This window comes from Camelus ferus, chromosome 12, assembly GCF_009834535.1.
Source record: "Camelus ferus isolate YT-003-E chromosome 12, BCGSAC_Cfer_1.0, whole genome shotgun sequence".
NCBI classification, from domain to species: domain Eukaryota; kingdom Metazoa; phylum Chordata; class Mammalia; order Artiodactyla; family Camelidae; genus Camelus; species Camelus ferus.
The window spans coordinates 27,790,567-27,804,935 of record NC_045707.1 but is presented as its reverse complement, the minus strand read 5'-3'; the positions used below and the strand labels follow the sequence as shown (position 1 = coordinate 27,804,935).

The 14,369-nt window shown below is 38.1% G+C and overlaps 1 protein-coding gene across 1 annotated transcript in view; it reads right to left on the bottom strand.

Annotated features, from left to right (window-relative positions):
• Window positions 1–14,369, bottom strand: part of ADAMTS20 (ADAM metallopeptidase with thrombospondin type 1 motif 20) — a 134,050-nt gene that overhangs the window by 65,638 nt on the left and 54,043 nt on the right. Inside the window, exons 12-18 of the mRNA XM_032493279.1 lie at window positions 8,801–8,946; window positions 7,403–7,584; window positions 7,168–7,304; window positions 4,970–5,087; window positions 2,536–2,631; window positions 443–609; window positions 160–289 (exon numbers count right to left, since the gene is read on the bottom strand). Of these exons, the coding sequence (XP_032349170.1) occupies window positions 160–289; window positions 443–609; window positions 2,536–2,631; window positions 4,970–5,087; window positions 7,168–7,304; window positions 7,403–7,584; window positions 8,801–8,946 (976 nt within the window). The remainder of the gene's footprint in view (window positions 1–159; window positions 290–442; window positions 610–2,535; window positions 2,632–4,969; window positions 5,088–7,167; window positions 7,305–7,402; window positions 7,585–8,800; window positions 8,947–14,369) is intronic.

Genomic DNA, 14,369 nt, shown 5'->3' with positions numbered 1-14,369 from the left:
GCAAAGAATGAAAAAGCAGGAAGAGAAAAAAGATAGGAAACCTTTGTATGTCTGTGAGGTGTATGTGCGTGGATTCCACAGGCAGGCAGACTCAGCAGCGCCCCAGATTATACCCGCATGCGCAGCTAAACTTCTGTCTTTTATTGAATACCAGGGTACCTTGACACATTTTTGTACAGTCTTGCCATGGTCCATATGGGTCCCATGTGAACAGATCGCTCTTCTCTTCCATGGGGATGTTGAAGGAATAACGCACATCGGGGTTGTACAGATTACCCACACACAAAACCTCAATAAAAACACAAAGGAGCAAATAATTAAATCGTAAAAGATATATTCTTAAAAGATCATTTTTCTGTTTAGTAATAAACGCAAAGCACTTAAGCATCCCAGTTAACTAATCTGATTGAGACTGTCTCATTAACAACTACTGAGAATTTACCTGCAAAACAAGTTCTTCTTCCAGCCGATCAGTACTATTAATTCTTTCAATTGAGTTGTTTGAACCACTGTATTCAAAAATAGCTCCTTGCACGTTGATTTCTTTTTTGGACATACTTACAACAAAATTGCCATTCAAAAGGAAATTCCCTTGAGTGTCCGACAAGGCTGTAAAAGGACAGAGCTCATGAAATAGCAAAACCAGTCAACACGACAGAAATATTTTTAACTTTTACCATCAAACACCTTTTCTGAAATTAGAGAATGGAAAAATAAATTCATATTGAGGAAATAAACTTTATTTTACTGTCGAGGGCTATCTAATCCAGAAGCAGGGAACCTTCAGCACACTGGCCAAAGCCACTGAAAATGAATTCACGCTATAATTTGTTCTTTCTGAGGTGGTCATCTTCCACCAGGCATGCAGCCTCCAGGAGGGACATACGGGAAGTGGGGAAACAGAAAGAGGTCATGGGCCAGCAGACAGATCAGCTAAATCAATCCTGGTCATCAGTGGGGAAGAAGGAAAGGGCAGTCAGACTGCTGCAGCATTAAAAGATGCACGAAGCTCCAACAGCTGAGGGTCAGTGTTCTAAAAGGCCATGCATCTCCCATCTTCTCTCTGCAAATGCCTCGATATTTCTCAAAGCGAGGCAGTCTATCACCCTTCATGCCTACGGAGTGACTGCTCCCCAGCATGCTCCCTCTGCCTCTGTGATCTTGCACCTTCTAGTTCTTTCTCTTTCCCATTGACAGGTGTTAACAGAATCCTGTCAAATAGGCATACGTGTAGATATTTATCTATATACTACATATTTACAGTGTAGATATTTATCTATGTTTACATATGTATGTAATAGAGTGTGTATTCACAACTTTTAAACTTAGGCAGAACTTGTTGTCCCTAGGAGAATGCGAACATCTCCCTAGGGGGAGCCTAAGGGAGACAGACTAAATTATCTCCAGTACAGTGGCATATATCTGTGTATATGCATTGAGGTAATATTTTAGCAAAAGAAAAAAGAATTGCCACTAAATGTAAAAGGTTAATCAGAACATTTACATCTGACTTTCTCTAGGAAACGTTTTGCATTTTTTCACAGAGATGAAATTGGCATAATATAAAATTAGCCACTTCAAAGCGAACAACTCGATGGCATTTAGTGCATTCACGAACATTGCGCAACCACCACCTCTACCTCATTCTAAAACGTTTTTATCACCAAAAGGAAAATCTGTATCCATTACACAGCTGTTCTCTTTGCAAATTGACTCTATAATTTCAAATACAATTACTGATAGATTTGTTCATTATGGACTCAGATTCCCAGTGACAAGCATTGATTATTTGAGCCAATATTTCACATTTCATTAATGTGAAGCAGGTACTTTCTCATTTTCAGCTCTACATCACCACCTACTCCAGTTTGGTGAATTACAGAGAAGTCAACATTAAGATATTTATCAGACAGAAGGGAAAGGTTTGTAAAGCCATCTTTTCATTTTCGGGTCTTAATGAAATTCTTTAAGCCTAAAAGCTAATTTTGCCAAGTAAATAACAACTGAAATGTATACTCTAGAAATAGCGAAAGGACAATATACTATGACTATATTCATTCACATCTAAAAATGAAACCATAGTTCTCCTTCTGCCTTGCCATATAACACTACAGCTTAAAAAAATTGTATTTAAAGACTTTTACTACATGGTAAAAACATCTAAGAAAATTCTTTAAGACAGTTAACCCCAAAGATCTAGAATTCATTTTAGATAAAGATAAAAGAGTATTTTATTCTAAATACACATACGACTTTAATTGAATATAAGCTTTGGTTATCTAGAACACCCTCATGGGGGAAAAATGTTAAATTTACTTTTCAGAATTTAGTTCAATATTTTTCAAATAGGTTATAGATATCCAAGAAGGAAAGACATATAGGGGAGTCAGATGACTTAAGCTCCTTATGAACTGAAATTGCATGTTTGTTTCAGGGCTCTCCTTGCCTGCTTTCCAAGAATTTACAACCACCACAGACCGCCATGAACTTGTACACAAACCACAGGCTGGCTGCTGTTTAACTGAAAATGTTTACCAAGGTAATTGTCATCTTCTGGTTTTCCAGAATAGCTGTGCTGAAGAATATCAATGTTTGTTGCTCCTGGGGGAATCTTTACAACGACATTATAACCTGCAATATAATTTTATACATGTTAACTGTCACAAAAAGCAGATGGCCCAGAGGCTAGTGGTGCTGAATGAAAAATGTGAATAGCATAGCCAGACTTAATTGCATCTTCTCTTTGAAAGACAATACAGTGCTTATTCTTTTTGAATCCATACCTTATACAAATTACCAGGGGTTAAGGAAAAAGGGTTGTTGTCTAGAAATATACAGAGTTTGGGATTCTTAAAGTGAATTTCCTAATTTTTCTTACTTCTAAAATTTTGAATATAGAATAAGAATGAAGTTAGTATTTTAGCTAATGAAATATTTAATACACATACTCATTTTTAAATTTGACCAATACTTTTACACTTTATATTTCTTAAATGGGAAAAAATACAGGACTCCAAATGCTATTCACAAATCCAGGAGATATAAAAATAGTCAGTCACTGCTATATGTGTACACAGACTCAGTGAATAGTAAAATAATACAAGGTAAAGAGAAACATTCTTCTTAAGCTTTAAGGTTCTAGTGTAAGCAGGAATTCCTATTTGCACCCCAAAAATTTTACATTATTTTTTAAGGTCTACTAACAAATGCCAAGAGAAAAGTAAAAAGTTTATGAGAGAAATGAAAATATTTCTGTTTTATGAGACCAAATTCAACAACACTGGCAATGCTTAAAAGGTGAGGAAATACTGTATCAAATACATATTAAATAAGAAAGAACATTTTTTTGGCACTAAAACCACTCACGTTACATAATTCTCCAAATACTCTCAGGTTTTAAGTCAACAATTAATTTTGCTCTAGTGATACACTATTCTAAGTTTTTCCTGTTCCTTATTAGGGTTTTCCTCTTTATTCAATACATAAACAAAAGGGGCTGAAATTTTCTCATAAACTAATTTTAATAAATATGGAGTGAACTTGAGAAGAGGAAGTTTTAAAAGAGCTTGAGTTTGCAACCCTGATATGAGATTACCTTGAGTGTTTTCTGAGCAGCCTTATTTATTTATATCTCTTTAAGACATCACATTCAATATAAGGGGATAAATGGTCTGATGATTCGGTATACCCTCTATGCATATTGGCTGTAGGTTATAAGCCTACAACAATAATTTTGATTCATGATTTTTTTCACTCTAAAATATTCCTACTACGTCCCCTATTTATGTCTTTGCTTTTTTTTAAGAAAGCATTCCTAGACTTTGCAAAGGTGACAGGATGAAAGCTACCACCAGGGGGCAATAGTGTGACAAATGCTATTTTTTTCCATTTGCAAACTGGTTAATTTATAGTACAATTTGGAAAAGTTAAATATATGATCCTAATTTGGTGCATGTGGTTTTATACAGAGATAAAATTTTTTGTGTGAATACAGACCAGACTTTGACAAATGTGTGCCATTGGTTAGAAAAGAGGGTTAAATCTATATGGCTCTTATAAAACAATGAGTCATAAAAACCAGGAAAATAATGTTAAATTATCTAGTAATCAAGATTCATAAGCATGACCAGAGCATGATCTATACTTTTATATAGCATTATCTATACTTTTATATAGATAAAAATATAAATTGTGTTTTCAATTCTACTGCTTTAATTGAAACAACTCTTGTTAACAACTATGTTCAGAAACATATGAATACGGTTTAATGCTGAACAATAAAATTGTAAAACATACAGTTTTATTTTGCAAAGAAAGTTTTAAAGGGCTGCTTTTATTGCCATAAAAAGAAAAAATGTTTTCTCAGAAAATTTAATAGAAAATAGCTGATATAATATATTCTCATAATAATTTTGAAGGAAAATGAAAATATGGCCAAATAGCAATTATATCTGTAATTCAGATACTTCCTGGAAGATCAAATGTAACGCTCATTCCAAATCTACATTGATAATGGTTTTATCCTTCACCGTCAATCGGCTTCAGTATGTTATCCGTAAGAAACACAACCAGATAGACCAGGTCACACCAAAAAAAAAATGTGGTTCAAATGATTAAAAATAACTGAAAGCAAATTTCCTGGAAAAATAATAAATATATACAACACGGATTACAAGAATAGCAGTAAAAACACTTCATTAACTGGGGGGACTGTTCATACATCATTGTCAAATTGTACTAGATTTACTCTAACAAATGAACCTAGTAAGTTTTTAAGAATCAGATTAGTCTTGAGCAGGTAAATTCATTAATTCAGTGATCATCTGGTATAAGATTTGATTAACAATAATTCTGAACTAAGGGTAGGGACTAGACAAAACAATAATAAGCCATTATTATTATTCCTCTATCATATGCTCCGCTATTATATCAAATAAAAGAGAAAACTGGAGACAAATACACAGCTTACCATAATGAGCACTGTTGAAGACACCTGCCATTGTCCTGCAGGAGGAGTTGTCCCCACCACACACTCCACATTTGTCTCTCCTGGCCTTGGAGTTTAACACGTGATCACAGCCCGCTTGCTTCAAAACACAATAGTAACAATCAGTAGTATAAAAATGACCGCTGAAAAGCATGGTGCTTTACAAAGTTCTTTTCAAAAGCATCCTTTCAACTGATAGGAGATTAGATACAACAGGATTTTTTCAGAACATCCACCGATCTTGCTGTATGTCAGTATCTTCACACATCTCTTCACGTGGTTGAAAAAGTAGTGTTTTCTAAAGGGTCATCTACATACTTCCTGTATCAAAATCACGTGGAGTGGGATTTAAAAAGGAAGAGTCCAAGATTTTCTGAATTAAAATCCTTGGAGGTGAAACCTAGGAATCCACGTTGTAACAAACACTGACAGGTGATTCCTAGGTCCATCATCTGAAAATCACGCTTTATAAAGACAAATCATTCGAAAGGGACTAAAAAGTAACACATCACAGTAACTCCAAAAAGATGTCTTTCGTGATTCACTTTTTAAACTCATAACCTTAGAAATCTGAGAATAAACTGAACACATATGGAAGACACCGTTTACTCCTTTAAAATGACTATTCGGCATAATGATCAGTGTTTACGAAAAGAATGAGTACATAAGTCAAGGTGAAAATACACGGTTTGTTCTGGGTCAGGACGAGAACAGCTCCTCTCCATGCACAGGGTCTCCTGCAGACGCTGAAGCCGTGTTTAGCTCTCTGCAGCGCTCCTCTAGACTTCGTGATCGGGAAAGTCAGAAAAATTCATAGGCCTCATGAACTTCTATTCATAAGGCAAATGTTTCCAAAATAAAATTTTCAGTCCAGATATTTTCTGAAAGTAATATGCATCTTTATGTTCAGATATATTTCCACTGTATCTGACTTTCTGCTATTAATTTTGATAAAACACGTTTTCTCTAGCCACCAAGTACCCTTTTTCTAATATTTAAATTATTTTGAACATCTCATTAGCCCTTTGAGGTGCAAGGCCTTTATCACCTAGGTAACTGGTAATAGATACTTGGTTGTAGTGAGAAAAACTTGGTAACAAATATTTGGTTATAGGGAGAAAAAATTAGGTTCCACTTAACCAAAGGAATGGGCTCCCAAGGTTACATCTGTATTCTTTAGACTGGCATTCACTACCCTAGTTCTCAGACTCATCATCTCGTTTTAAGCTTGCCACCTGCAATTTGTGAGCTTTAATTCAGGGGCTCATCTGCTCTCACCTAGAATCCTGCTTACACAGCCTACCCATCTCCAATTTCCAAACAACCCACTATGTTCTGAAGATTCTAGCATCCAAATCAAATCACAACTCTCACTTAACTCCAAATCCTTCCAGGGGTCTCCAAGGACTGCAGGTAAAAAAGTACATATAACCACCATCAGCTGGTAGCTACTTCTAACCCTGGCCCCTTACTTTCCACACCTTTCTAAAACCTACTCTTCCTTAAGAATTAGCTCAAGACTCACACCCTTCTGTGAGCATCTTTGAATCTGTTACCCATCTCCCCAGAGAATAAGTCACTCCTACAATGTGACGCCCTCTTGCAGATGGCCCCAGGGCGCTGCACTCTGATTGTATGTACGCCTGTGTCCCCCACACACCTGTGCCCACATTGGAGGTAGGTACTCTGTTCCATCCTCTCATCTTGGTGACTAGAACAGGATGGGGCATCTAGTAGCTGCTCAGTCAGTGTCCACTGAATGTACATATGAAGCAAGGGAAGGGAGAAAGGGAGGGCAGAGATCACTGCTTCCAACACAGAGGGGCCTTCACGCCAGAAGGTCCCACGTGACGTAGCGAAAGGACTTCACAACCCTTGTGTTCTGATACACCCCATTTTTTTTAGGAAGCCGACCTCATCCCTCATCTTGATTTTGAGTACCACAGGAAAAACAAAAGCAGCGAACTCATCTTGCTGCTTCGTGAGTCACTCCTGATGACAGAGGATGGCCTGGCAACAGTCTCCTAGCCGTGCTCGCATAGACAGCAAGGTGAAGACAGAGGATGCTACGTCGAGATGCACAAGAAGGAATTCTGAAGTCACAGAAGTAGTACCTGGTTGCAGGAGTGGGAGGAAAAGAGCGTTCTGCAAGTCACTTAAAATATAACACGTTTACTTACCCGACACAGGCCTTGAACACAGATGTCGTTCGTTTCAGTCCCACAAGGCGTGCCATCGGCAACCCTGTCCTTCAGCTGGTAGAAGCGAGTGGTTCCCGCAACCCGACAGTACAGTTTACAACGATCTTTTACGGCAACTGTAAGAAAAAGTCGAGTTTGGGGTGTAGAGTAATACGGCCGTGTGTTCCTCCGTCTCCAAAACTGTCTGCATCAAGAAAATATTCTGATTACTTACTCCCACTGTACTTTGGAAGCCACCTCACATTAGGGGAAAGACCATTGATGTTGAAATGTTTACCGTCAAAATCAGAGCACTGCTTCTCGCGAAAGTCTTGCTTGCCTTTTGGACAGGAATCAGTGTTACATGAGCGAAATTTCATCCTGCGGCCCACACAGAACTTTCCTCCGTTTCTTGGCCTAGTCAAATTCATTACATTTTAAAGCACATCAGTACAATATTATTCCTGCCATTTACTAACACTGTTCCATTCTCTTTCAGGACCTGGAAAGCCACTGCCGTCCCACTAACACTTTTGTTTTTTAACAGAAGCGTGTAACCTGGTTGTCAAGCAATGCTGCGGTTAATAACAGACAATCCATTTTGAAGTGGACACTGTGGCTTAGAGGGCAGGTATCTTATTCATGACTAGATTAACTAACAAGGAACTAACCAGTGATGGGAATGAATTTTAAAACTTCAAAAAAGGGCTTGTTCACTTTCTGGGGATGGGGGGGAAACACATATAGTGAGCCAAAGATGATAATAAAGCAAGATAATACCATATTAAATTAGAAAAAGGAATATGCATATGCCTCTTGGTCATGTAAATCCTACTTATTACTCAGATCAAAGAGTTTTATGGTATTGATCTATAGCCATCTATCTCTATTTTAATTTATGCTGGAAAATAAAAACTCTTTTGTCAGCGTGTTTTTTTTCTTAATATGAAGACCTCTAGCCTAATGTAGCTATTCTAAAGTTCAAGTAAGCGAAGTCAGATTTTATTCAGAGTACATCTCATTTCTGCATTAAAAATTCTTATTACCAATTTATATATTGTATAACAACAGAAACATTATTTAAAATTTTTTATGGAATTCCCTAAATTCTTTTCCATAGTTTGATGAACACAGCCTATGCTTCAGTACTTAAGTTGAGCTAAAGACACTGAAGCATCTATAACGTGAAAAGAAGAGAAAGAAAATACGACATGACACATGATACCAAACAATAAAAAACTGGTAACAGAACTACATATTTTATCCAGGAAAGCCAAAACACAGTTGAAAGGGGCCAGGATCTTTCAATGGAAACACAGTAAAAGTAAAAATGCCACTATATCACTGTCATTATTTACAACTATTTTTCAAATTTACACTAAACCAGAAAATAAAGAAAGAAAAAATGGTTCTGTCTTAATTCAAATTCTAAAGATTATTTTAATTTAGTTTTTTTTTTTAAAGTCTGAATCTACTGAGATATAAAGTAATAAATGGCTTAAAGTATCCCAGAAGTTTTCTGAATCTCAGAAACTTACAGACTGACCTCCAGTTTTAGAAGTGAATGAAACTGGTGTTTACTTTCTGGTGCCTTGAGATAATCTTAATTTACAGTGACATAAAAAAGACATACTCGGGGCGATTACAGAGCCTGGTTGTGCTTTTGACTCCACCTCCACATGTTCTTGAACAAGAACTGTAAGGTCCCCAGGGTCCCCATTCGCCATCTACAGGACGTGTTTCCATTTCTTTGTTTACACAGAGCCCGTGGCGGCAATGCTACAGAAATAACACAGAAAGAAATGATGCGTGCACATCTAATGAGAACATCACAGTAATGACAACAGCACAGAGATCAATAAAAAATGCATACAATTTAGAGCAAAATGCTATCAATTCAGAAACGAGACTGTGTTTGACACCACTTTATGAATATTTCCTGTGTATCTGTTGAATAATTGTAAAAAGATCAACAATGCAAAAAAGAATAGGAAATTTACCTTGCCTATGAGATTATATATGGGGAAAAACTTAGTATAATAAAAAATACTTTTGATAAGAAGCAAAGAAACATTTGATTAATAAAGTATATGTCTATGCTTCTATTTTTTTATGCAAAGATATCTAACACTCTCCCACCCTTTTAGCTAACTTTCTACTCCATTTCATTCAAAGTCTCAAAGATCACTTTGTTCTCTGCTTTTATGAACAAAATGGAAATTTACAGAAGAATCTGTCCACAATCCCCCTCACCCCTTCTACCCACGAACAGGAATTGTGCCCAATACTTAGCCTTCCTGCCAATCAGTATACATGAAAAATCCAAAGTCAACCCCTCCACTGTGCACCTAGTCTCATCTCTTCTCACTACTTAAAACTTCACTCCACACCAACATCATCCCTGTTCCAGTCTCCACTGCATGAAAGCTAATCCCAGTGTGGTCCAGGCACAGATGCCGGTCTTTGTGAACTGTCACTGTCAGTCTGTGAGAAGATGAGTACAGAAATTGAGAGTAAGCATTTAGAAACTTTTTTTTTTAAGATTTTGACTGAGTAATTTTATTTATTGAAGTTAATAATTTTAAAAATTAGCTTATACTTGTTTTATTTTTAATTGTGGTAAAATTTACCATCCTACCCATTTTGAAGTGCACAGTTCAGTGGCATTAAGAACAATTCACATTGTTGTGTAATCATCATTATTCACAGAACTCTTTATCTTCCCAAACTGAAACTCTGTACCCATCAAACAATGACTCCCCTCCTCCTCTCCTCCCAACCCCTGCCAATCACCATTCTACTGTGCGAACTTGACTACACCATGTATCTTATATAACTGAAATCATACAGTATTTGTCTTTTTTTGACTGGCTTTTTTCACTTAGCATAATATCCTCAAGGTTAATCCATGCGGTACCATGTGTCAGAATTTCCTTCCTTTTAAGACTGAATAATACTCCATTGTATGTATATAACACATCTTCTTTATCCATTCATCCACTGATGGACATGTGGGTTGCTTCCATCTCTTGGCCATTGTATGCAACTACGAACATGGGTTTGCAAATTATCTCTTCAAGACCCTGTTTTCAATTCTTTTGGATATATAACCAGGTGTTTGTGCTGGGTCCTGCAAGTCTACTTCTAATGTTTTTGAGGAATCACCATTTTGTTTTCCATTTTAAAAGCTGGCTTACACTTTGAATGTCTTTTTTCACTGCATTTTCATTTTCATCATTTCGCACAACAGTATGTTTATAAATGATCAGAAGTGTTTTAAAAAGAAGACTGGTCCTTTGCAAGAGATAGTTTGAGAAGTGCTCCACTCATTGCCTTTAACATACGAACACACTCTTGTTCCTCCCACTTTAAAAACAACAACAACAAACTTCTCTTAGATCTCATTTCCTTCACCAGTTATTGTCCTGTTTTCCCTTGAAAGCATTGTCTGTGCTCAGCGTCTAACTCTCTCGGCCAATTCTCTCTCATCGCGCACCGCGACCAGAGGCGTGTCTACCCCACCCTCCATGATCCACTCCCGTGTACACCACCAGTGGTCTCCAGGACAGCATGACCAACAGCCAGTTCTCAGTCTCCGCCCTCCTTGACTTAGCAGCATGTGACACAGCTCATCACTCTTCCTCTTTGATACATCTTTTTCTTCTCTTATTTTCCAGGGCTCCACATACTCTTCGTTTTCTCTTTTCTTTAATGATTTCACTTTTTCAGTTTCTTTCACTGTTTCGTCTTCTTTCTGACCTCTTAACGTCCTTAGACTCAGACCTTGGTCTTTTATTCTTCTTGATCAACAGTCACTCCCAGTCCAGATCTTGCTCTTGAACTCCAGACTCTATGGACAGCTGTTTCCTCAACTTCATTTGAATGTCTCATAACCATCTCAAACATAGTATACCCAAAGTTGAACTCTCGTCCTGCCCCCTCAAAAATCTGTTCAGTTGATCTTAGTTGATTAGCCAAAAACACCTAGTCACCCTATCTCTTCTTCCTGCAACATTCCATATCTGATACATTAGCAAATGTTCTATTTCCTTCAAAAAACATATACAAAGTTGACCTTGAAGCATCACCCGGGTTTGAGCCACCAGCACCTCGCATCTCTGTGACTGCAACGGCTCTGTGAGAACATCTCCCCTGTTTGTACTCCTGACCCCTACAGATTGTCGGAATGATCATGATCCTTTTTAAATGCAGTTTTAAATTTCAGTCAAATGACTCCTCTGCTCTAATCCTTCAATTATCCCACTTTGAGTAACGTAAAATTCTCACAATGGCCTGCAAGGCCCTACAGAATATTCTTCCAGTGGCTTCCCACACATCTTTCTCTCTCATCACTCTACTCCAGCCAAAATGTCTTCCTCACTCTTCCATAAACATGCCAGAAATACTCCAGGTTTAGGAGCTCAGCTGTCCCCTTTACCTGGAACTCACTCCCCTGTGATGACCTCATTGCTAACTCCCTCACTTCCTTTAAAACAGCTCATTAGGCAACTTCCCATAAGATCCACCTTGACCACCATATTTTAAATTGCCATCTGCCCTCCCTACCAGAAACCTTCCAATCCTTTTTCTGCTCTGTTTCTCTTGTTCACAGTCCTATTCTCTTGTCTGTAACACTGCAGTCTCCCACTAGAACCCAAGCTCCAGGTGGGGCAGGGATCTGTCCTCTTCTGTTCACTGATGTATCCTGAGCACCTGGAACAGTACCTGACACATAGTGGGCCCTTGACAAATTCCTGTTGAATAAATTAATCCTATAACCAAGATTAGTAGCAGGAAAAATGTTTTGTGTGCTCCGGTAGAACACAGCATTCAACATGAGAAAAACCACTTAGAAGTGAACGAAAGCAAAATCTCGGAATAAAATAAACAATATGCATGTAAATTTTGTGGGCCTCTTCCAGAAACATTTAAATAATCCTTGCATATTCTCTTTTTGTTTATTTATTTCTGAGAGATCAGAGCATGAAAAAGAATGTGACACTGCTCACCATGTAGTAAAATTAACTCATTGTCAGATGGGTTGACCATGAATAAAAGGTCCATTTAATAATGAATATGGTTAATGCATAAGGGCTCACTGTTTTCAATTAATTTTTTTTAAAAAGGGAATTTATACCTATCATGATCCACATGTTACCCCAAATGCCACTTCTGCTTTTAATCTACATGGGTTTTAAAGTAGGTCTCAGTATCTCATCATATTTATCCTGAATTCCAACAAACCCATGCCCTCCATACCATCTCATTGGGGAAATACTTCAGTGGCTAATAAGCAAAGGAAAAGATGCCCCAAATTGAGAATCATCAGGATAATGCAAGTTAAAATCATGACGAAATTCTATTTCACACCCACTAGAGTGGCTACATTTTTGTTAAGGCTAACAATATCAAGAATTCATAAGGAATCCAGAGCAACTTGAACTTTCATGCACTGCTTGGTGAGTCTAAAATGGTTTACATATTTTGGAAAATTGTCTGGCACTTTCTTATGAAGTTAAACACACATCCACCCTATGACCCAGCAATTCTACCTTAGGTATTTATTCAAGAGAAATACAAACATATGTCCACAAGAAGACTTGTACAAGAATGCTCGTAACAGCTTTATTCACAAAAACCAAAAACTGGAAATAGTCCAAATACCCATCAACAAGAGAAAGGTAAACAAATTACTGTGCAGTTGAATTACACTGCAACGTGAAGGAATGACATATTGATGTACACGATAATACGGATGAACCTCAAAAACATTATATTGAACAAAAGAAGCTTGACCCACTCGCTCTTCATCAAACAATAAAGTGACCTCATGCAGGAGATGTCCTATAGGGCCCAGTAGGGCTCTCCCCTCTAGTCATTAGAGCCGTATGCTCTAGGGGTGCCCTCTGTGTGGGTTGTGTGGGTCCTTCTGTTGTGAGCTGACTATTCTGGGTGCACTATAGGTGTGGCTGGCCCTTGGTCTTGTTGGCTGCCAGGTCCTGCCTTGTGCAGAGGCTGCCTGGCCACTTGTGGGTGTGGCTGGGTCCTGGCATGGCTCACTGTATGGTCAGTGAGCCACCACCTGGCTCACTGGTGGGTGGGACTGGACCCTGGGGCAGCTGGCTGAGGGGCCCAGGGTGTCCAAGAGCTATGTCAGTGTGCTGGTGGATAGGGCCAAAGTCAAGGGCATCTTGGGGTGGTGCTGGCCTTCTGGTGGGTGGACCAGCTCACATGGCATATAATAACTTAAAAATTTGCTAAGGCACTGAAGCCAAATCCTAGATTTGAATCAGGTGAGCATCTTGGAGCAAGTCTTCCATTCGTTGGGCTAATATCAGTAGCCTCGTATTCAAACTCCAAGAAGTTTTTTTTTCTCAGCTCAGCCTCAGATAATTTGTAACTCTCACAAATGCCTCTCCTCCCCTCCTCTCCCCTAAAAAGCCAATGACTAGTACCATTATCACAGGAAGTGAGAAACATAAAGTCTTTTTTTTAACAATTCTTATGCTCCAAATAAAAATCTTAGATAAAGTTCAAACTGTAAAATTCAGTTCTAGTTTAAATCGATGAACTGAAGGAGTCCACTGGATTTTTTTTTTTTTATCCTCAAATCACAAAGTAATTTGAAAGCTAAAGGGTTTCAACGAGCACTTCAGTTGCTTTAAAAATCAGTTCATTTGCGATATGAGTGATACGCGTGGAAATAATAACTTTTGATGGACAAGTGATTCAAAAGAAGGGCGGTCGCTGGTACGAACACTGCAGTGAAGCAACAGGTGGTATAAAGGCACAACTCCAGCCAGTGACCTTATTTTAAGGCGTTCTTATTTTTGCCTAATGTGACGTTAACAAGAGAGGCAGCACTAGCCAACCCACTGCCAAGGCAGTTTTTCTTTTGTGCTCAGGTATCTCAGAGGTGCCTCTCAGACTAAAACTTACTCAGTGGAAACAACACTGGCCACCAAGACCAGATGGGCTTGCCTTCGTTTGTCCCGGAGCACCAAGCACAATCTGACTTCACCCTCCCATACAACACGTTTCATCACCACGGTAACCCTACCACCTGACATCTATTGGCGGATTTAGATAAACTGATGCCTGTTGCTAGAATGGCAATGAAGTAGTATGGTAGGCAGGGTTTTTTTTTTTTTTTAAGCAGTATAATGTTATTTTAAAACATTCAAAACCAATAAAGATCTGAA